The 23,642-nt window shown below is 35.1% G+C and overlaps 3 protein-coding genes and 1 long non-coding RNA gene across 6 annotated transcripts; 3 read left to right on the top strand and 1 right to left on the bottom strand.

Annotated features, from left to right (window-relative positions):
- Positions 1 to 1,551: 1,551 nt before the first annotated feature.
- LOC114713261 (uncharacterized) lies at positions 1,552 to 21,392 on the bottom strand. The gene is made up of 3 exons (XR_003737322.1): positions 21,298 to 21,392; positions 18,396 to 18,398; positions 1,552 to 1,562 (listed from the first exon to the last, which is right to left on the bottom strand). It is a non-coding gene; the product is annotated as an uncharacterized LOC114713261 (long non-coding RNA).
- On the top strand, positions 5,644 to 7,431 carry LOC114713258 (transcription factor TCP14-like). Its single transcript, XM_028897874.1, has one exon. It carries the CDS (start codon positions 5,819 to 5,821, stop codon positions 7,058 to 7,060), a length of 1,242 nt encoding a protein of 413 aa, XP_028753707.1. The 5' UTR covers positions 5,644 to 5,818; the 3' UTR covers positions 7,061 to 7,431.
- Positions 14,858 to 19,038, top strand: LOC114713259 (uncharacterized). 3 transcript variants are annotated; one of them, XM_028897875.1, is made up of 10 exons: positions 14,858 to 14,972; positions 15,762 to 15,928; positions 16,001 to 16,065; positions 16,616 to 16,656; positions 16,780 to 16,868; positions 16,952 to 17,065; positions 17,384 to 17,461; positions 18,039 to 18,104; positions 18,441 to 18,518; positions 18,691 to 19,038. In XM_028897875.1, the coding sequence occupies exons 1-10, from the start codon at positions 14,858 to 14,860 to the stop codon at positions 18,799 to 18,801; spliced, it is 924 nt and encodes a 307-aa protein (XP_028753708.1). In that variant the 3' UTR covers positions 18,802 to 19,038. The 3 variants fall into 3 exon arrangements, with proteins under 3 accessions (XP_028753708.1, XP_028753710.1, XP_028753709.1); XM_028897877.1 differs by having other exon boundaries at positions 14,869 to 14,996; XM_028897876.1 differs by lacking the exon at positions 14,858 to 14,972 and adding an exon at positions 15,449 to 15,537.
- On the top strand, positions 20,759 to 22,671 carry LOC114713260 (HVA22-like protein a). Its single transcript, XM_028897878.1, has 5 exons — positions 20,759 to 20,971; positions 21,232 to 21,258; positions 21,402 to 21,524; positions 22,026 to 22,269; positions 22,348 to 22,671. Exons 1-5 carry the CDS (start codon positions 20,910 to 20,912, stop codon positions 22,387 to 22,389), a joined length of 498 nt encoding a protein of 165 aa, XP_028753711.1. The 5' UTR covers positions 20,759 to 20,909; the 3' UTR covers positions 22,390 to 22,671.
- Positions 22,672 to 23,642: the final 971 nt, after the last annotated feature.

The raw sequence follows: 23,642 nt of genomic DNA, 5'->3' as shown, positions 1-23,642 counted from the left end.
CCTGCTCTTCTAATCAGAGCCCTCCCCATGAACGCTCTTGTTTGATTCTGAATAAAAATGGGTGGAATGTCCTGCTATTTAAATACACAAGAATGAGAAAATATTATTCCCACGGTATTATTTGCCTCGAGGGGACGTCATTTAAGAAAATCCTATGGCAAAATCAAGCTTCCACAGATTCTACTTTCCACTGTAAATGCTTACGGTAGCTTTATCTTGGATCTGTAATTCCAACATACAAATCACTGCTGGCAAGCCCCTTGTTCTGGTTCAGCGTATTGAAAAATGATTTCTTCAGATTCATCCCAATGATGCCTTTCTCCTGAACATCACCTGGGAAGAAATTCTTGCTCTTGCCCATAATTTCTCATCTATCGGTATTGATGTTATCTCTAAATCTTGTTTTCTTAATTTGAATTCTGCCAAAATAGGATTGTTAAGTGTTTGTAACTTGTAAGTACTTTTATTAGGAATGTCATTTTGTCTTTGGTTCAAAAAAAGAAGTGTCATATATATCATTAAGAGGAATATATAATATATAAATATAATGAATGAAAAAGAGGATCAGAGAAAGTAAAGGTGCATGAAAACGATGACTATCTTGTAGCCACAAACTTTATATAAGTTTTGTATCCTCGTGAAGTAATTAATTAATTAATGCCATCATTAATTATAATATCTTGTTATGATAGCCACTATGGATATCACTAACACTATCATTACGGGTATTCATTATAACAATCACTGGCAAATCACATACGATTGGTGTAGCCACACCACCCCCTCCTGTAATAATTATTCTCAACAAATTAAATATTAATTTCCGAAAGAAAGATCTGTAATTATATTAATGATTTGTATGAGAAAGAGCCAAAATGAGTTCCTGTTCTTCTTGCTTTTATGATGCATGAACATGAGATAATAATCCAGTTTCGATCATCTCATATCTCGCTTTTAAACTTGAAGGTTAACGTTCGTGATTTTTAATTAGTTTCAAATCTTGATTATTCTTTTGATTTGAATTTTAAAATACATTATTTAAATTAAAATGTCTCTTATGTGATATTTTAATTCGTTTGATTGATTCTATGAATCATCAAATTGGGCAAGCCAGGTTCAAATCTTAACAAGATAGTGTCGCACATGGCTGATAAATGATAACTCCATAGGTAGATATTTAAAATATTAGATTGAGATGTAAATCAACTTGAAAATATAAAGAAAATAAAGTTGTGAAAACTAGCAAAAGTTCATAGCAACTTGATTGACAGAGAAAATTATTTCAATAGCAATTTGATTGATCGATTTGACTTAAAGCTTATGCGAGTAAAGAAACAAACAAACAATCATTTTGGCGAATTTTAAATGTAAAAGGCCATGCAATTTAATCTTTAGCCTGATTGAGTTTGCGATGCTAATCCACTAGATATTATATGTAATGTTTTTAATGCTCAATTATGAAACATATCTACCTGGTATTTTGCAATTAACATGTAAATTAACCAATAGCTAAAAGAAAATTTAAAAATACATTCAAGTAAGAGTATTTTTTGCAAGAGGAGCTGATGCACCAACCGTTAATTAATTAATTTATGAAAAATACCAGATCACACTAGATCTAAATTATCTGTGCAGGGAAGAGAAGATATATAGGAGAATATGTGATGCTGGTGTGTTGTTTATTGATTGGACTTCTCTATACTCCCTTGGATAGGATACGTGCTTACGTGGACCCTTTGAACTTATTCCACGATGCATTCAATAATTCCCAGTATTATCTCTCTCCGCAGCCAGAAGAAACTCTTACTATTCATGGATATATATATGTAGATATGTATTATTTCTAGTTCTTAATATATGAGAGTTTGTTTGATTTTTATTTTGTTTTAAATACAAGATCTCAATTTATTTTTTTTCATATTTATTTATTTTTATAAGATAATTCTTGTAAGGATATTAGTTTTAACCACTATATTTAATTAATAAAAAAACTTTAAAAAAACAATACTTATTTGTTATAAATAATTAACTTAACTATTTTTTTAATCTACTCAAATTAATTAACTAACTCTTATATTAAGAATTAAAAGTAACAACACATTATAAAATAACGCAGATTCTGAAAATTCTAAACAACATGATGAGTACTAATTTGAACTCTTCGCGTATGAGATTTTATGTGGTGTATGTTGCCAAATTTATTACCAAGAATAGAATGGGGGCGGGGAGTGAGAGGCACGCGGCAACAGGGGAAGTGGGGAAATGAGGAGGCAGGAAGGGGTTTTACAGATATACCCCTGCTGGATTCACTGGGCTCTACTTTTCATGAAAGTCCGGAGTAGTAGCGGCAGGCAAAAATCTTTCAAAGAAAGTGATGGAACCCTCCCTCCTCCACAACCATTCCTCTTTTATATTTTCCTATTGTTAATTTTTTTTCCTAAAAAAAAATTCCATTTCTAATAACTTTCTCTTATTGAATGAATTTGTTTGTTTTTTCTACCTTCTAATCTTTGTTCTCTTGTGATATGATTTACTTTTCCAACCCAAAAAAAAAAAAGTCATCGGTTAAGGTTTAACTTGAGAATCTAAAACGAAATGCGAGCCGCAGGCCGCAGCTACCCAAGGATGAAAACGAATATGTCAGTTAATTCTATTACATGCAGTAGTATATTTGATATTTATATGTATATTTGATGAATTAACAATTCATATTCGTTTTAATTTGAAGGAAACTAAAGAGTAAGCGAACATTGTAATAACCTGTTCGTCAATATATACGAGGCCAAGGCTTCGCATTCATGCTTCTATATTTACTCATAACCCTCATGTTCACCTTAAAATTTGAAGTAAACTTGTTTTAAATGCATTAGCTTATGGCTTAAGAACAGCATGTTTGAACTACAATGAATTAATTAACATGATCACCCACTGAGCGATATCCACCCCTATTGTTTAATTTCTAGAATTTAACATGCAGAGATAAAAATATCCCAATAGCAGTATCACATCACAGGAAAGAAGCAATTAGTAGATCTTCTATTCAGGATCAAATCAAAACTTTTATATTTAGAATGAAAGAAGATAGTTAAGAGGGGGGAAGGAGGAATTAATGCTGTGTTTGGAAGAATAGTGGGACGTACTGGTAACAAATTAAAGGAGAAGTAAAGAGAGGGTTTGTATATTTTGGGGGAGGGGGTGAGTAAACAGTGGGGAATCAGAGTCCTCAAAGTGTATGACAGGAAACACCAAACACAAATGCCAACTTATCTTTTTCTACTGTCACTGTCTTTCATCTCTCCCCACAAATCCTTATGATCACTTTCTCTTTCTCTCTCTCTCTTCTTGTAAATATGTCTTCATCAAAGCCGATTAGTCTATACAGTTTACACACTCTAATGAAACCCGTAATATATATGTATAACCAAGCATTGTGAAACTGATATGCCTATGAACAAAAACTGTGATTGGATGGATCTGTAATTGAAGTAAAAGAAGGAAACTAATTAAATGAACTTGAATGCGTGGGACCAAACATGAATTGTCGAATACGAATGAAACGAAGGAAATTACAGAAAATAACTGATATACAGATGGGGAGGGTAAGCTGTCTTGTTCAATATGACATACATAAAAGTAGCAAGAGCATGTGGTCTGAAGAAAAGGCAGCATCGCTTAATATCTGTCTGGTCCACTTTGCCCTCATCCACGGGAAACACCCTCACACTCTTTCACACAGCATTTAATTAATTTCTTCTTATTATCGCCTAATTCATTCTCTTCTGCTTATATATAACTTAGTCATTAATTAATTACACCCCTAACCTCTCTCTCTCTCTCTCTCTATATATATATATATATATATAAAACCTGTTTTGTCCAATATACTCAAATAATGCTGATACAAGTTCTGTTTGATGCAGTTCTATTCAATCTCCCATTCATCGATCAAGTCAGCTTTCTTTTTCCTTATTTATTATTCTTAATCTCGAGAGAGGAGTGATACTCTTTTTGAAACAAACAAGCAGTTCTGCAGGGAGCTTATCTTTTCTTTTGGGGGGGGGGGAAGATTATTATTATATATATACTGTAGCGAAATTTTACATTTTACGGACAATTATTATGAGTTGAAAGGGAACAATGAGCGCGAGATTTGAAAAAGATTAGTTAATATAATGGCCTGGGCATGAGATGGGGTCATAAGGCGCACGTAGAAAGGTGTTCTAATTGGGGGAATATTTTAGTCGGTACTTTGGGGCTGGGGTCAAACAAAGTGGAATTACGTGACGACAAATTACAGTTGAAAAAACAAAAGAAAGGAAAGAAAGAAAGGTAGAATCTATACATTGCATGGGGGGTTAATTGGATTTTGCGTTGAATAATGATGATTCCACTGTTTACTTTTGCCTACAGGTAAATGATGGCTCATATAAGCAAAACAACTAATGGGTGGACAAATATTTGTTGACCTTAGATATATTTATATGTGTGTGTTCTTCGATTTGTCCTCATTCATTGGCTACTTCTGCACCTCTGCATGTGACAACAACGGGACCAAAACCTACTACTCCACCATTTAACACGAACCAAAAAGTACGACTCCGACGTTTTCACTCTCCTCTCTTTGATTTTATTTGATCCATGAATTTCAATTACAGTCACGCAAATTTAACTAATTAATTCAAAGTCACCGATTAAACTTACCTCTTTTTCATAAATGCCAAAGAAAACGACTCCTCCTACAGACTTTGGCTCTCACATGGCTGTCGTCCTAGAATAGAGTACAGTCGTAGTTAAAAAGGAAGTGAAAATGCTCTCAGATTATTATGATGACGATGATCGTAATAGTAACAGTAATAATAATAATAATAATTGGGCTCACTCTAAAGACTGAAACTTCTACGACCTATTTCAATCAGTTTGGTGGTGGAGGAGGTGGTGGTCCTGGGACGGAGCAACTTATACAAGCCACGATAGTATACAGTGATTGAGTAAGTGCGAGGATTCCCCATATTCTCACATATCCACATCTTCTTGTCCCTTCTTTCCCTGGAAATAAAGCCCAACATCTTCATTCATTGGCTTCTGTGGAGAATATTATATATATATATAAAATCCATCCTATAACATTCATGTGTTGATATCTAACATATATAGAGTAGTATTAGATTATTTAGAGTAAGTCGGTGTTATTAATTAATGAACGTACGTGAGGTTACTGGGTTACATAGTAATAACGTAAAACTTGCGCACAAGTTTGTAGCATTCAGATTTGAGGGATGAAGTTGAAGGGTTGAAGAGGGGATCCCAAAGCTGGATCCCCCAGCAAAGGCAAAAGGAAATGATTACTTGAATGAGAGGGGACCCACGATTTCTGTCTAAATTTTTATTTTTTTGACTTGGGATTGGGGCCCACGCCCATCGTCTTTATGGATTGAATGATATAAAGAGCACCTCACGTGGACTCTGAACCAAAGACGCCTGTCCACCCACAATCAAAAAAGCCAACTCCCAAAAATCCCCCCGGTTTCTTTTTTCTTTAATTCCCTCCTTCCCCTCATTTACTTCAAATATTTTTAAGCTAAAATATAAAAAAAAAAGCTTTTTAAAGCTCACCCATATAATTCCCACTCATTATCTTTGTTGCTTAAAGCTCCTTCCCCTCATCAATTTTGAAGCAAATTATATCCCTTTCGCTTCTACAAAAGAAAGAAACCAAATCACAACCTTCTTCCTTCATCCTATACCCACCGCTCATGACACCAGACCCACCACACACTCCCTTACAAATTCAACTTTAATCTTCCTCTCTTATGCGATCATGGAGGGTGGTGATGAACTCCACCACCACCACCACCAACATCACCGTCCCACCTTCCCATTTCGGCTCCTCGAGAAGAAGGAAGATCATCAAGAGCCTGCTTCTTGTTCTACTTCTTCCTCTTACCCTTCCCTAGCCATCTCCGCCGAACCCACCACCTCCAATTCCAACCGATCCAACCAGCTCCTTAACGTCGTCCCTCCCACCTCTTCCTCCTCCGAGCCCTCCAATAAGAAGCCCCCACCCAAGAGAACTTCCACCAAGGACCGCCACACCAAGGTCGACGGTCGTGGTCGCCGTATCCGAATGCCCGCTCTGTGTGCTGCTCGCGTCTTCCAGCTCACCCGCGAGCTCGGCCATAAGTCCGATGGGGAAACCATCGAGTGGCTGCTCCAACAGGCTGAGCCCGCCGTCATCGCTGCCACAGGAACAGGAACGATTCCCGCAAATTTCACTTCGCTTAATATTTCGCTGAGAAGCTCCGGCTCCACCATGTCCGTCCCTTCTCAGCTCAGATCGTCTTACTTCAATCCCAACTTCTCAGTTCAGCAGCGGAGAAGCTTCTTCCCCGGAATCGGCTTGTCTTCTGATGGCAACAACACCTCAACGCTTCTGAATTTTCAGTCTAACAGTTTCTGCGGCAGTAGTATGTTGCAAGCAAAGCAGGAGTTGCGCGGAGGCGAGGGAGGTGTCCAGTCCTCCTCGACGACGTTGGATTTGACGGAGGCGGAAGAAAGTATGGCGAGGAAAAGGCGAACGACGGAGCAAGAGTTGTCGCCATCTACTTCAGCACAGCAATATCAAATGGGAAGTTACTTGTTGCAATCGAGCGCGGGGGCGATTACGACGAGCCACGCACAGATTCCGGCAAATATATGGATGGTGGCGAATTCGAATAATCAAGTTGTGAGCGGGGATCCTATATGGACATTTCCGTCGGTGAACAATAGCGCTCTGTATAGAGGCCCTACCATGTCCAGTGGGTTGCATTTTATGAACTTCCCTACTCCTATGGCGTTGTTGCCTGGTCAACAATTAGGGTCGTCTGGGATTGGTGGCGGCGGAGCTGGGAATATAAATGAGGGACATTTAAGTATGCTTGCCGGCGTCAGCCCATACCGGCCAGTGAGTGGTGTTACGGAGTCTCAGGCAAGTGGGTCTCAATCACACCATGGTGGGGGTGGTGGTGGGGGAGGAGGAGGCGGCGATGATCGACATGATACAAACAGTCACCGCTCCTAGAGAGGATCGCGGGATCGATTTGCTGGGGGTAATAGAGTTTGATGTGTGTTAACACACGTGAGGTTTGATTTGCTCTTCAAAAATTGAGTTTTTATTTATTCCAAAATCAATTTTTTGGTGTGATGAATATTTTGGAAGAGAATGAAGACGAGAGAAGAGAGGGTTTTTAGGGTTTGAAGGATGAATGAATGACACTATTTAACAACTGGGTATTTTGGCTGCCTTTTCTTTTCCTTTTTTTTTTTTTTGGTTTGATGATTTATTTCACTACACGATATCCCATCATCATTGTTTGTGCAATCCTCTTTTTCTTCCTTTTACTCTGTAATTCTATGCTTTCCCATATATATACGTCGAAGTGAAGAAGAAAACGATCCTCCCGGAAAGTTTCCTCCCTGAGAGGCAGTGGGTTTTTCACATCCAGCTTTCTTTTCTCGAGCTCTGTTAATTGCTGGGCCACTAATTAACTAAGTTAATTAGCCCAGTGAAGTGAACGAAATGAAACAGTATTACCGCAGGACTGATAATGAAGAGAAAAAAAGTGGGATTAGAATTAGAGAGTGGGGTTAGTTTAGTTTCGGATAAGTGTGATTAGAAATGTTTGGCATGAAGCTGGAGGTTTACTGCGTCAATGATTAAGATTTTGGAGAGAGGGATGAAGGGGTAATTAACAGGACTGTGGGGTCAATGACCTTATCGGTTCCAGGTATCGGCTCAGGTGGTGGGGTCTGGCTGCTGCTTATTGCCCAAACCAATGTACAATTGTCACTGACAAACAGGTGGATCATTCTCTCTTTCTTCTAAAAAATAAAAAGAAAATTAGTTTTTTTCTCCCTTTCTTTTCTTTCCCCCTTTTTTTTTCTCTCCTTCTTCCCTCCTTTTCATGAAGCAGTTGCTGGCATCACAGAAAGATCCACGGTGAGACTTGATCACCCTACTGGAATAATAAGGCCCACCGTTTCCATCAATCACAACCGTTCATTCGGTGGGCCATCTAACTGAATGATTGGGTCTCCCCTTAGAATCTCGAGTTTCATGGTCTTTCTTACTTAAATCCCTCCCTCCCTCCCTCTCTCTCTCCATCCTTCAAACACGTCTTTAAAGACCTGCGAATTGCGATTATCTTACTTGCTACCCAGTTGGCAAGTGAGGCTTAATTCCCTTTGCCAGATGATATACAGTTTTTTCTTTCTTAGATGGTCATGCTTTGGAATCTAATAATATACCCTCTTGGAATAATATATGTAGATGCAAATAAATAAAGAAACACTGAGGATTGATGCGCTGCATAGAAAATTAGGAGCCAGGGAAAAGCAGGTTTAGGATATTCGCTTCCACTATGATTAGTGTCTGCACAATTTGGTTCAAAGCTATAACTTTATCTCTGGAGGGATCATGCCAATTATACGATCGTGTAAAGCAACCGTGAAAATGTGCTTCTTTAAATCATCATCAAACCTTATATCTAATCTGTTACTTGATGACAATATGGTCAATTGAATAAGGTGCCTTAGTGAGCTTCCAATTATGGGCACTAAACAGTGAGCTGATTATGACCCTCTCCTGCCTCCCACCTAGCTTGCCCTATACCTAATTAACAAATAGCCCTTTCAGTGACATAAGATTCTGCAAACACACACACACGCACACACATATAGTGTAAGAAGATTATATTCTTCTCTGGAGTTGATTTAATGAATCAACACAAAAATCCTGGCATATTTATACACACATGGATGAGATTCCCAAACAGGCTAGGCTATGCTATGCTATGTTTGATGAGTTTGAATTATGTATTTAGAAACTGGTTGAATAATGTTGCTGCTAGTTAGTGTACCTCCTTCAGATATCCCGTCAAGCACTTGCTAGTTCAAATATGGATTATCTGGTTGATAAAATTCTAATTAAACAAATCACCCCTTGGAGTTTGCAGTTGATCTTGAAGGAATTGGCTTCAAGCATTTTCTTATGAAGAATAGCCATGAACAATATTACGTTTCAGTAACCTTAGGGTTTACTAGGGAAAAATCAGAGCCATTCATAACGCATGTATTGAAGAAGTTTCATTCACACAGAAAAGAAAGAAAGTTTTTAAAATTTATATACAGAAAAATCTTCAGAGATAGTGTTTAAGACCTATATGAGGCAAGATTATAAAATTTATATAGGAACTAAACAACTTAAGCAAAGCCATACGTTAGTTGAACAGGAAACCCTATTTGGTCCATCTATCTTTAATTCGAGGTTAAACCAATCTATAAAAGCATCTTTAATGACCAGCTGATAGTTTTTGACCATTTCTTCTCATCTTTTCCCATTAAGACACATCAACTTGTTCGATCTCCGATTCAAAGAATAGTACAGCAGAAGTAATGATTTCTGTAGAGACATCTGCTAATTAATGTGGACTGAACGGCTATTATAGGTACTTTCTTCAATTTTTTTTATAAAAGAATGTATGTGCTTAGTTTTATTTTTTTAAAGTTGGTTATAAAGTTTTCAGAGTTTTTGGTTGTGTTTTGTTGTTATCTCTGAACTTCATCAATACAAAAAAAAAAAAAATCTACGCAACTCCATTATTTGGTCATGGAAGATGATTGCCAGTTGTACGTGGGCAGCAAATATATAGATATATATATATATATATATATCATTCAGAAGTTCTTTTCTGACACCATAAAAACACACCAAAGATTTCTTGACAAAAGAAACCAAGTCTCACATATCAGCAACGAATACTGTAAGTAATAACTCTGCCAAAAAAAAAAAAACCCCACGTATATATAATAATAATAATTAGACAGTAACAGAAACAAATAAAAAGCAAGCCTTTTTATTGATGTATGAAAACGCAGTCTTATCTTACAGTGCTGATCTTTTGGAGTTTGACTTAATTTGCACGAGATTATCAAAACCCGACGGTAAAAAGTAGACATGACTTTCTTCGCGATAATAATTTTTCTGCGACAAAACCACATGTTTTCTCATTTATTATCAACACCAGTGAATATGTGTGTGTGTGAAAATGTAGCCTTACCATGATTGTGTAGGTTGTAGACAGCAAATGCTTCACGTGGATCGAAATCTAGTATAAGGTCCTTCACACACAGTAAATGGTCCCCATATTGTCCTAAAATAGCATGATTAATTAGGGATCTCTCATCTAGCCAGCCACCAAGGCCACCAAATTATTTCTGTGGAAGTTGAACAAGGAAACTTGATTTTGTCACGAGATATAAATACATGGGTGGTGATTAAGAGACAGCAAATTCTATTAGTATGGGCCATATTATGCCTTAATTCCTGATTTGGGCCCATAAAATCTGTCTTAATTAGTTCTGTGCGGCTAGCTATATGGGTTATTGAGTGAGACTGGAATTATATGATGGATATAGATAGAGAGATGCAGAACCATGTGCCTCCTTACTGGCGTTTAGCCTACAGGTTGGTGGTTACGCCATAAAGCAATATTAGATGTAGACCCACCAACACGTGGTGTTTCAATAATATTTTTGTGTTTCGTAAGTGTGTGTTATGCATATGTGTGTGTTTGCACTTTGCATGGACATGTTGGAAGATCTGAAGTGATATATACAAAAATGGCCCGTTGGAATTTACTGCTTTAAAAAGTATACTCTCAGAAACAATTATGATGATAAAGCTGCTTGAAGAAAGCACACAGATTCGTCAACATTATTCCAAATTCACATCATTTCAAAATCTGACAGTTATTGAAGGCTTTTATTACTAGCTTATTTCATAACGGGGGACTGAGAGCAGGCCAGCTTTAACCAAGAATCCCATGGCTAAAACATTATTCAAAGTGGCAATTGGGGTCTACCCGATCATATGAAATTTTTCGACAAACAGTTTTTATTCTGTCTTCAACAGTTCATTTTGTATCATTAAAGAGATAACAATTACTGGATATGAGTTTATAAATCACTTGATTGCAATTGCAGATGCAGAAACTCAAATTCTATTGATTCACCAACAACATTATTTCTTCATTCCTTGTCACCATCTCCTTTTACTACTTTTTTTTCTGTCAGAAAAAAGGCAACAAAGAGCAGATAAGTTTTGATCTATATGGCTATGGGCGCACCAAACATTACACAAAACGAAACATCGGTACGTCCCTCCTCACATGTTGATGTTGGCGATGGATGGGTTAGGCTTTGACCTATGTGGAGTAGTCCGTAACTGCTTGACACAGATGATGAGAAGTATATAGAAGCGGCTAAATATTTGTCTTCGTATAGGTTGATCCATGAACGGTTTTTACCTTGTTAGAGACATAGACATAGTATTCTGCGAAAAAACAAAGGTTTATTATATAAAGCAGTACGTGGTAATAATAATACGTCCGTATCATGTTCCCTCAAAGCAATAAATTTAATTGAATTTCCTGGCAGCAATATATAAAGATGCGCTTCAAGAGAGGGCTCCACACATCAAGAGGCCTCCTCATGATTACTGCAGAATACACATTCTTACTTCCTTCTTGGATCTTTTTTCCAAGAGCAAGAATATACACACACGGATTCATACTAAGATCACGCTATTTCCTATTCGTCGCAAGTAATTCTTAGCATAGGTGCCAATTGGAGGCTCGCAGAAAAGTATTTTCTAGTTAAATACTAATTTGGGAATGATTTTCCAATGATACGGTGATGAGAATGTAACGGAATAATCATGGGAAAAAATGACGTTTGCATATTTTATATAACATGATTTTGGTAGAATATATGGAAGTATGTTAATGAGAAATGAATGGGAAAATTAAAGCTCAAAGCTTGGAATTGTATTGTTGTAATCTGACCCAAGTTTCCATGTTTTTTTTTTTGTTGACCAGGGGTTTCCATATTGATTATTGAAGTGTAGTCGTATTCCATTTATGAAAACGGCCAGTGGAATAATTAATGTACGACTTTGTCTGAAAGAATGGGCTAAGTCAAAGAAATCTAACTCATCATGCATTACCAGATAAAATTTTGGTTTTAATTTATTGCTCTTCCCCTTTCATTTGCTTGTGTTTCTAACATTGGCAAAGTGCTTTCATGACGAGTGTTCAAAGTTCAAATGATGTTTTATTACGTTTTGACATTTATGTTTTATAAAGTTTGTAAGATAAATGTTAATTTGAAAATAAGATATTATTGGACAAAACGGAAGACTCGCCAAGAAAATGTTAGAAAGGCAAATTGGAATTTTTTTAAAAAAACTTTGATTTTCAAATTATCAACAAAATTTTTTTATCTTTTAATTTCTAATAAAATATTCATATTAAAAAAAGGTTTTTAAAAGGCATTTCTTTAGCTCTAGCCTCTAAGAGTTATTCACGAACAGTTAATTAGGATGCAACATACGGTAAACGAAAAGTCCATTTTCGTTTTTATCATTCGATATTTCTATAATTCAACAAAAAGTATAATGGTTTTTCCTATTTTAGGCCATAAAATGGCTATTAGCTCTTTTTTTTTTTGGGGGGGGGGGTTTGATGTTTGCTATTGATGCCTTTTTAATGGACTAAAATATGGGCCCTTTTGGATCATTTACTTAGGGTGTATTTGGATGAAACCAAACCGTGGTTTGAAAAAGTGATTCTGGAGAATAGATTCTGGAGAAAATAGATTCTGTGAAGAATAGATTTTGTAAAAAAATGATTCTGAGAAGTGAGAGTGTTTGGATAGTTGTTATCAGAAGCACTTTTTATATATACAAATTACTAAAAAAAAGACATAAGTTAATATGATAATTACAGAAAAAATAGATTTTATGATATATTTTAATTTGAAGGAATAAAATTGTTAATAATATGTTTTTTACCAACATAATTAATAATACATAAGATAATATAATTAATAATTAATTAATGTGTATATATATTTATAAAATATAAGATTAAATATATTTATAAAAAAATATGTTTATAAAAAAAATAACAAGATATATATCATATAGGCTCTCATACTTTCCCTTTTTTCTCCAAAAGCAAAAAAATTTTGCTTTTTCCAAAACCATGGTTTTGGAGTCAAAACCATTTTGGTTTTTGGAGGGGGTGTTTGGGTAGATTATTCTCCAAACCATGGTTTGGGGTGTCACCCAAACACACCCTTAGTTTTCTCTGAAAAAACAATTCTTACTCTAAGCTTGCCTTCGTCCTCCTATTGGGCCGAAAACATGTTTCTCTTTTGGGCCTTTAGGGTTCTTAATTGATTTGCAAGCAAAATTTCATTGAAATGTTTTACTATCTAATTAGTAAAGAATCAGCTCGTAACTTATAAAATTATAAATTTAAATCTCGTTACTAATATAAAATTTTTTTTGCTAGATAATCTGTAAATATTTCTATAAGCATTTTTCGAACCTCAAAGAATGTGCTTACCTAAACTTTTTTATAACAAAAAAAGGGTTCGAAGAATGACGCAAATTGGCAATTACACTAATCTTGCTGCTTGAACCTGCTTCTCTTTATTTTTTCATTTCAGTAGTTGAATCAAATTTTAAAGAGCTATAACCTAATACTACCTCTGGTATTTAATACAGGAATTAGTTAGTTAATTTGAGTATATTAAAAAAAATTAGTTAAGTTAGTTATTTGTAATAAATATGTATTGTTTTTCTTAAAATATTCTTGTTAATCAAGTGTATTACCCTGAACTATCATTACTACAATGATAATTTTTAGAATAAATAAATAAATATGATAGATAAAATATATCAAGGTCTTATATTTAGAATCAAAATAAAAATCAAATTAATTCTCATATTAAATATTAGAGGTAGTATTCTATAAATTTATTATGAACATGTAAAACTATGATGAATAAATAATTAAATTAAATAAAATTTTGAAAACCTGACATAAACAATTTAAAATTGTAATTAAAACATAAGAAAAATTATTTTTAAAATGTTAAATCCAAAACCGTCACAAGTTGAGCAAACAATTAAAATGAGGAGCAGAGGGGAGTTGGAGATTTTTTATTTATTAAGATTACTTACATTATTAATTTTTACGTATCATAATTATATTTATCTTACTTGGTTCAAGTTTAATCATCTAAATAACTTGAGCTATGCTCGTCAAAAAGTTAAATTCGTTTGAATGCAAAGATCAATTAAGAAAACATCTTAAAAAAAATACTTCTTGAATTTTAAAATTTGAATCAGTCTTATTTATTATGTTTTAATAATAACTGACTATATTTGAAAAGTAAATAAAAACACATTTTTGTAATAATTTATGATTTAAAATTTTGAAATTTAAGATTTTTTTTAAAAAATTTTTCCCATTATGTTATAATGACGGGAAAAAAAGAATCCTGAATTAGTAAAAGTTTCGGCTCGTAACTGAAGAATAATAAGACATGCAAACTTTGTGTAAATACTTGGACATAAGTTTGCATATAAATTTTCATAAATAACTCGTTATTATGTCAATTTATCTTTAAATTTACAATTGACACCTAAATAATAAACTTTATTTGATTTTATATATTACCTCATGTTCTTGGTATAAGAGTTAAATAACTAATTTGATAAGATTAAAAAAATTAATTAAATTAATTTGATAAAATTAAAAAAATTAATTAAATTAATTAATTATAACAAATAGTTTTGACGTATGTGTTAACAAAATTTAATCTCTAATTACCTCTTATAAATAAAGATAGTAGTAATGGTAATATCTGACGTATAACAGTAAATAATGAACAGTACATGATCCTGTGATCGGAGTGTGCAAGACGGCAAGTACAATGGAAATGGAAGTCGAGTCATCGCTTCGTACTTATGACGCGCAGGACTGGGAAGTGGTGGTGTCATCCCAAAACGTTAGCTTTGATCTGGATCGTCTCTGCCTTCTTTTTCTTCTGCCTCTTCCAAATGGCTCTCCACAACTCTTCAGATCCCACTTCGTTAACTTCTTCAGGTAATAAGTAATTATCTTCTACCATCTTTGGATAAAATATGCTTCGATTCCATTTTCTGCTTTGGCCGCGGGAAGAAGAGAACCGCGAACAAAGCTGCTCACAAGTTCATATAATGGATAATTTTATTAAAAGAAAGTAATAGTGCATCCATCTAATAAACAATTATTATTTTGATGTCTTATTGAGCATCCTTGTTTTGTCTTTTTCACTCTTCTTTTCGGCCCTTACTTTTACCCCTTAGTCGAAAGCAGCGGTTGCTTTTCTGCTGACGGCTGGTTTTGGGTCAAACGGATATCAGCCCTTTGCATGAATTATAAAATTCTCACTCCGTGTAGTAATGAGTTGTTTTTATAATATAATGGCAAGATGAACTTGAAAATCGGGAAACTGGAGTAGTTATGTGATCGACCGCAGTCTTCTTAAGAAGCCTAATTAAAATTCTTGGATATTATGGATTTCAGTGAATGCAAATAGGAGTTTCCTAACTCTGATACTCGTGGCATTCATATTGAGGCGAGGCGAGAGTTTTCTTAAATTGAGGTTAAATTTCTGAAATTGCTAATTATCTGGCCCTCTTAACACAACTTCACACTTAATATCAATACATTTCTGCTTAACGCACTAATCCTTTTGAGGGATGATTCTATTGTGTGTTTTTTTTTTTGGGGGGGGGGGGGGAGCTGTGGATATCTGAGTGCATCCCTTTGTGTGTCTAAGTGAGAACGAGTGTGAATTGATACTAAGTTGAGAGGTGCCTGAATCAGATTCTCAAAATACATACTCGGAGCAAAGATCGAAGTTATATGAGAAGATGGCAAGAGATCTGGATGAACATGGGGCTGCTTTTCTGAAACATGGTGAAACCTCTCAGTCGTTGTCTCTTTCAGATATCTTCACTCTAAAGGATGGATCTGTAACACCTATACTGAAGGTGACACAATAATGCAATTTGTTGTCATTGAATTCCTTGATCAGTGGTTGAATTGCCATTTGCTGTGTGCAGCCAGCAAATCCTCCTGTGCGGGCTATTGTATTGCAGCTGAGCACTGACTTCTCTGTGCCGATTGCGTGAGTCTCTTAATGTTCTACTAATGATTATGTTTATATGCCTTTGTATTTGCTCATTTTGAGCTGTCATACCCATAACTATCTGATTTGGAAATAATTTTGAATTGGATGATCTTATTTTGATGCCTTAGTCACTTAAAACATGCCGCACTCCTTACATGGTAAAAGTTGCAACATAAGAAAAAGGTTGGGATGCTTGGGAAATTCTTTTATTCTGATATATTGGAACTTGAAAACACAGACCACTAACAAATTTGGGATGCATAGGATATCACCATTGCCAGTGATGGAAACTTGAGCTTATGCTTCGTGCAAATTTAAAATGCATCTATAAGTATACAACATCTTGCTCATTTTATCTTGGAGAAAATATCAAGAAAAGATCTGGTTTGATTTCTTACATTTAATGCGGGTTTTGTGAGAGATTTCTGCAGTGGAAAACATCAAAGGAGATGGAAATTTAAAGTAGATCTTTACAAAATTTATGCCTAAAGCCTGGTAAAACACAAAAGTGCATGTAACTGACGCTTGCCAGGTTTATATGACACAGGGAAGCTGCTAAAAGCATTTTCAATCCATACTTCGATAAAGGTAAGCTATAGTTGGATCAACCCATTGACAAATTGATTTATATGTTTTTACGTACTCTTGTTGCTCCTTTACTCTTCTCCTTATCCTGTTCATTTTATTGGCATCCTTTCATGGGTCGATTAGCAATCTGGTTTCAGAACTCTAGTGTGTACCATTTTAGCATGTTTCATGCTTCCCACCATCTTGCACCTGTGCCTGCCACCGAAGAGGGGGTAAATTTTCACTTCAGATTTCACTGTTTCTTCTTGACTCTGCATTACCTAACTCATGATTCATGAGCATCATTTATTTTCAGATAGAAGCTGAAGCATCTGCTGTGCAAGCTGTTGCTGGGACACTCTGCCCTTTGAATATTGTTTTGGATAGGGTGGTTTTGACTTCAACTGGAGTTCTTCTGGGTTGCTGGCAGGTTACTTTCTATAATTGAAAGCCTTCTCCTCCCTCTCCTACACACAATACAGTTTAATATGAGACTTGTCAAGTCAAATTTTAAGATGAGATTACAAGTTCTCCTTAATAACATACAACTGAATTATATTTTTTTCAAGCATTTCCATTGTATGATTCATGTTCTTGTTATGTTTACTAATGCTGGCAAGTTTTGGCATTATTGCTTTCATCATGATTTTTTTCCCTCATCGTTGCTTTCAAGTCTTGCCTTCTGTTGGTTAATTCCCCCCCCCCCCCCCCTCCAAATCATGATTATATTTGTATGCATTTGCTGTAGGTGACCTCCGGGACGGATCCTGCAATCATTCGTGCTAAGTTGAGAGATGCACTTCCGCATGCACCAGAGAAGCAACTTGTAAGCACCACTTAATTGCCCCCTTGTATTAGTTTTTTTCACTGTGATCAAGATGAACGTATAAAATTTTAATATGCAGCAATGAGAACTACCTTTTTCTACGCTTGAATTTCAGAAGCCCATTGAAATGAAATTGGGGTCATGGCCCTGCATGAGTCTTGATTGCCATGTATTCTTTATGATCCCATTAATATGAGATTCCTGTTTAGAATCCTGCTATTTATACAGACCCCTGACTTAGTTTACTCTTTCACTTGTTTAAGGCAATCTGTGTTGCAGTAATGCTTCTCAGTTCAACTTCCCTGAAGGAAAATCTGCTTCATCATTTCCTTTATCTTGCCTCTTTAAGATTAGCAAAGAGCAGGGAACGGGAAATAAAGCTGTTGGGCTTATTAGTCTCCTCTTTGTATTATGTCAAACTGGTTGATTTCAAAATTAACAGTTTATTGTGTTATTGAATTTCATTCTCAAATTTAAGGGCCATAACTTTTCCTGACTTGATTTAAAATCACTTGTGCCGCTAAATATTGATTAGCTGTGTGATGCTTGTTGGTCTGCCATTTTCTTTCTTCTGCAGTTTGATCCTCCGATTCTTTACACGTCATTTGCAAGGCTTTTGGGTCCACCTAATGCATTGCCTAAGGTAATATGTAATTCAGCATTTATTGAATTTTTTACCAATATATTAATAGGCTGGCTGTCATCATCTTGGCATCTTCTGTTTTAAAGTTGCATCTGCAACTAAATCTGCGATCAATGAATTTGTTGGTTACCTAACAGTAGTTATATGTTTTAGAGAAACCTATTTAAAAAAAAAAAAAACAAATATAGAGTCTAATCCTCTTGTTAATATTTGTCTGCATAACTTCACATGCCAGCATACCTGCATTGAACTATTAAGATACTTCAGCAGTATTATTTTATCAGTTCCCACCCCCTCCACTACGTTATTTATTTCTCAATTCTTGTGATTAAACAGGAGCATAAAACCTCAAGTGAGCTCCAAATCTTCCATGAGCTAGTTAATCAACTCAACAATCAGATCCATGGATTCAAGGTCTGTGATTCTACCATATCTATGGCAATTTGGAAAGGTCATAAAAAAAGACAAAATTGAGCATTTTGCAGGAATTACTAGTCTGTCCCTGTTTACATTCTCCATTCTGTTACTCTGTTACTTAAACACTTTATAGCATAGGATCTGCTGATTTTGGTTTCTCATGGTGCAGGCAGTGGTGCGGGATCTCTGGTACGTAGAGGAATATGATATGCTTGCACTTGCACTGAATGGAAGAATGAATATTCGCAAGTTCAAACTTGGAGGCTGCTCAGGAGCATGAAGTTATGACAGAAGCATGCTAATTTCTGAATACCAACTATAATGGCACATATGTACAAGGAACAGAGTTTCCAGTAAAATAATGTGGGATTCGTCTCATGCTTTGTTTGCTGTGTACATTCCCAGATGAGCATAACTAATACCACAGTGCCTCTCTCACATAAAATGCAATCATAGTTGATCACCTATGTTGTTGTTGGTTTGGATGATTGCCTCAAAATGAGTTATCTACATCCCATAAAGGTGAGTTTTTTTTCTTTTTTTTTTGCCTGAATTTGAAGATAACGGAATGACGTCAAATTTAGAAAAGCTGGAGGGGGGGGGGAGTTCACCAAATCTTGAAGACTTTACACGATTTCCTGGATTTTCATTTCAAAAGATCTGTGCGGTTGTGTAATAACTGAATGTCGCAAAGATGGATGATAGCTAATTTTCAAAATATCAACATAAAGTTTTTGATTGAAGACTATACATGAGTAATCTTTGTCATTGATGAATGCGTTACTTTATCAATAAGACTATGACGTTAAGGAAATTACTTACGCATGATTTGAAGTTAAGAGAATTTATTCACGCGAATAACAAAATTCAAGAGCTTCGTTTAATATGAGATTCTATCAATAAATTTTTTTTTTACCAGCCTATCAATAAATTATTACATTCATTCGATAAAAGAATTATTCATAAACATGAAAAAATTATAAACACATTCTGTGCACATTGTCCTGCGTGTCATTGAGGTTTTGGTTTGAGACTTGAGAGTGACAGTTCAACCGTGAGGACGTCGGTAATAGGTATTCTCGTGATTATGATCAAAACCAAGGCTCCTTTCACTATATCAGAGTTTTATAATCTGACAAGTAATGATAGTAGGTGCTCATTTTTGGTGACCAAACCCACTAAACCGTAAAAAGATCTGGTGCGCCGGGATTACGGTGTAACGGTGCTCCAGCATTTCCATCCGATCTTCCGTAAAGAAAAATTATACTACTTCCTGTACTAAATATAAAAACCAATCAACTAATTTAAGTAGATTAAAAAAATAAATTAAAGCTTTTATTTATAATAAATAGGTGTTTTCGTTTTTATAATATCCTTACTAATCAAGTTTATTGGCTAGAACTACATTATTAGAAGGAGTATTTTGAAAAAAAAATGAATAAATATGAGAGATAAAGTGAATTAGAATATTATATTTAGGATCAAAATAAAAATCAAATAAGATCTTATATTAAAAATCAGAAGTAATATTCACGATAAGTTTTAACTTTCAAGGAAATTGCCGGGGCAAGCACACAATAAAATCTCTTTCCATATTTATTTAATTAATTAGTTTTTTATCTTATTTATGAGTTATTTTTAACACATTTTATAAAGATAAAAAAAATCTTAAATTTATTAACCCTCATGTCAAATTTAATTTTTTAATTTAATTTTTATTCAATATATATTATATCTCAGGTTAATAAAATCAACTTAGGGGGTGTTTGACAATCTCAAAACCGTGGTTTCAAAAGTACTTTTTCACAAAACGAAATAACCTCCTCTACATATTTACTTCGTAATCCGTAAAAACACTTCTGAAATCATGATTTGGTTTCTATCCAAACATCCCCTTAATAAAACATGCACCGGTGGGTGTGTTCTATTCCTGACTTTGGATTCTATGCAGACATAGGATTCCAGACGCCCATTTTGTTGTAATCCCAAAACCCCAAAAAAAAAAAAGATCAACCTAATAATAACTTAAAGATCAAATTGCATGATGTCGAAAAAAATTACAAAACAAAAATTATCATTTTTCACTTTAAAATTTGTTATTATATGCTATTTATATTGTTATTAGAATTTTTTAATAATTATTTTTTTTCAGTGGTTGTAATTTTTTTTTAAATTTTTTTCTTAATTCCCTGCACCGCCTTTTTTGCCGGGGACAAACGGCGTCCTCCAAAAGCAACACAGAGTCACACACACTCTCTCTGTTCTGTTATCGCTCTGAATTTTTGGTGACCATCATTACAGAAGGAAATCGGGCTCGAGGAAACCCTAATTTTCCCACTCAAGCTCGCACAGAGGCTTACAAGTAATCGTCATTTTGAAAGATCGGAGATGGGATCTGGAGCTGGGAATTTCCTCAAGGTTATTCTAAGAAACTTTGATGTTCTTGCTGGGTAAGGTTTTTCCCTCCATTCCCTTAACTTCCTTCTTTTTCATGAGTCAAAGATTCTGCAATACGATCTCTTGCTTTAACGTCACTCGAATTATGGAAGGCGAGGTGATATAATTATTGGAACTGGCTAAACACTTGAAAATTTACCAGAATAGCACAAGCAATCAAGTTTTATTTATTGCGGGCTCGGAGATTCATTCTTCATATCAATGTGCTTTGGTTGCTTGTCTTCTAACTCATACTTATGGGCTTCTCTTGCAGGCCTGTGGTTAGTCTTGCTTATCCTCTGTAAGTACAATTTTAAGCCTACCCTCATGTTTTTCCCACATAAATATACACACCAGCGAATTGCTTGGAAACTTGCTGCAATCAGTTGAGTTTGCTATTGTTTTACTTTACTTCAATGGCTGAAGATCTTGGTTCAATCGCAGATATGCCTCGATTCAGGCAATTGAGACCAAGAATCCTGTTGATGACCAGCAATGGCTTACTTACTGGATTATGTATTCCATGATCACCCTGTTTGAACTTACCTTTTTCAAAGTCCTTGAATGGTACGCCTCTTAATTCTACACCAATTTCCTGATATTTCATTTACTGTGGAGGAAGCCTAGCATCATTAGCTATCACAATCTTGAGATTTAGGGCCCGGAATAGCTAGTACTTGTAAGCGCACTAGTGCAGTGCAATTTCTTCGTGTACACTGTGATTGGTAATTCCTCAGCATGCGAATTCAACTTTCTTACGGTTTTCTGACTAATTAAGCGGCAGAATGGATGCCTAAGTTTTCCACTGTGTTTAGCAGTTTTTCATATAATGTCACCCATTTACAATCTTGAAAAGGGGATAGAAGTAAAGTAAAGGTTGTAGTTAACATGAAAGACATTATAGGAGCCTAATGCGAGTAGCTGAGTATAATTTATAAAGTAAAGGCCCACGTTGAATTCTTCTATAACAATACCTTCGAATTTCATCTTGGTTTGTTAATGAGTGTGTACGCTTAGAGAAGGAAAAGTGCTGGACTTTTGCTGAATATGTCTTCAATTATGTGACAGGATCCCTATCTGGCCATATGCAAAGTTGATCCTCACTTGTTGGTTGGTGCTTCCTTACTTCAATGGTGCTGCCTATGTTTATGAGCATTATGTGAGGCCTTTCTTTCTCAATCCTCGGACTCTCAACATCTGGTACGTCCCAGGGAAAAAGGACCAATTGAGTAAACCAGATGACATTCTAACTGCTGCAGAGAAGTATATCCAAGAACATGGAACACAAGAATTTGAGAATCTCATTCACAGGGTATGTATGTTCGATATTTTATGGTGGAATTATACTTCCCATCTTCTGCATATAACTTTTTTGTGCTCCTCTGTGCAGGCCGATCATTCTAGGAGTGGCGGATATAGGACGTACGATTAGAGTTATGGATACTGAGTCTTTTTCCTTAACTACTACTGAATGCAATCTTTTAGCCTGTCTTCTGTATGAAAGGGGGTCCATGTACATGTTAGCATGATACTGACATTTTCTCGTCTTTACTTGAGTGATACTAATTTGGAGTTTTTGGTGGTTCTTACTATTGTCTAGAAATTTTCAGCGTGTAATTATGTTGGGTTCAGTAATGTACGTTATGTCTGGCGGGCATGAAAACGGTGGTAGATAATAATAAAAGTTCAAAAGCAGCTGGTTAATATTTTTCTCGGTCTGGTGCCCCTTCGCTTCCTCCAACGTTACTAGAATTATGTTTACTTTCATGAACTGTGTGTAAATAATCTCCTTAACTTCTAAAACTTCACAATAATTTTTCTTGATTTTTTATATTTATGCGGATAATTTTCATACTATTAGTCTGGTTTATTATTTATCTGCAAATGATTTAAAATTTAAGAGTGTTTATTTGCATACAACTCATAATTCGAATGAATTATTTCCATTAGGGTATCAACTAATAGTTTGAGATTAATTAGTTGCATAAATATAAAGTTTTGGGGAGATTTATTGCGAAGTTTCAAAGTGTTAAAAAAAAAAAGTTTATTTACAGGATTTCATATAATGTAGTCATTTTCAAATAAAACTGAAGTGAATACATTGTACTTGTGAACAAATAATATTAATCCGGAATCCGGGAACCAAAGCTATTTAGAGGATTTGGTACTACATAATCATCAAGATAATTGATCATTTTTAAAATTCAAATCTACTGCCATAGGTGTTTTGGAAGATGGCTGAAATTAATAATCCATCGTTGGAAAAAAAAAAAATCAAACGTTTCTTTGTAACGTCCGCGGTTTAAATTATTTTGCGTTGAGTTTGTATTATAAAATACTAACGTTTATATGAAAGTTACAGAACTGAAAAACCATAATTAAAACCACTCCCACCAATTAAAATTATTGAATGAATTTCGTAGTAGCAGGGACTCGACGCAGACTGAGCAGGTCAATTTAATTCCTGCCTCTTGGGAACCTCACATAATGGAATTGCATATTATCAGTCAACATTTTTAGTATTGATAAACTGTATGGCTTACCATAAGAATAAGATATATGATAGAATTCTGAACATTCACGATCCACGGAAAGCAGAAGAGGAGAGAGACAGATGTCCATGTGGGGATGATCTCGACAGGATTGGCATGTTTCTATTATTTATTGAATACAGCAGAAATGGAT

The sequence above is a fragment of the Neltuma alba genome, unplaced genomic scaffold, assembly GCF_004799145.2.
Source record: "Neltuma alba isolate B1F8T4 unplaced genomic scaffold, ASM479914v2 tig00011420_pilon, whole genome shotgun sequence".
Classification (NCBI taxonomy): domain Eukaryota; kingdom Viridiplantae; phylum Streptophyta; class Magnoliopsida; order Fabales; family Fabaceae; genus Neltuma; species Neltuma alba.
The sequence above is the reverse complement of the archived record's forward strand: the minus strand, read 5'-3'. Positions and strand labels throughout refer to the sequence as shown.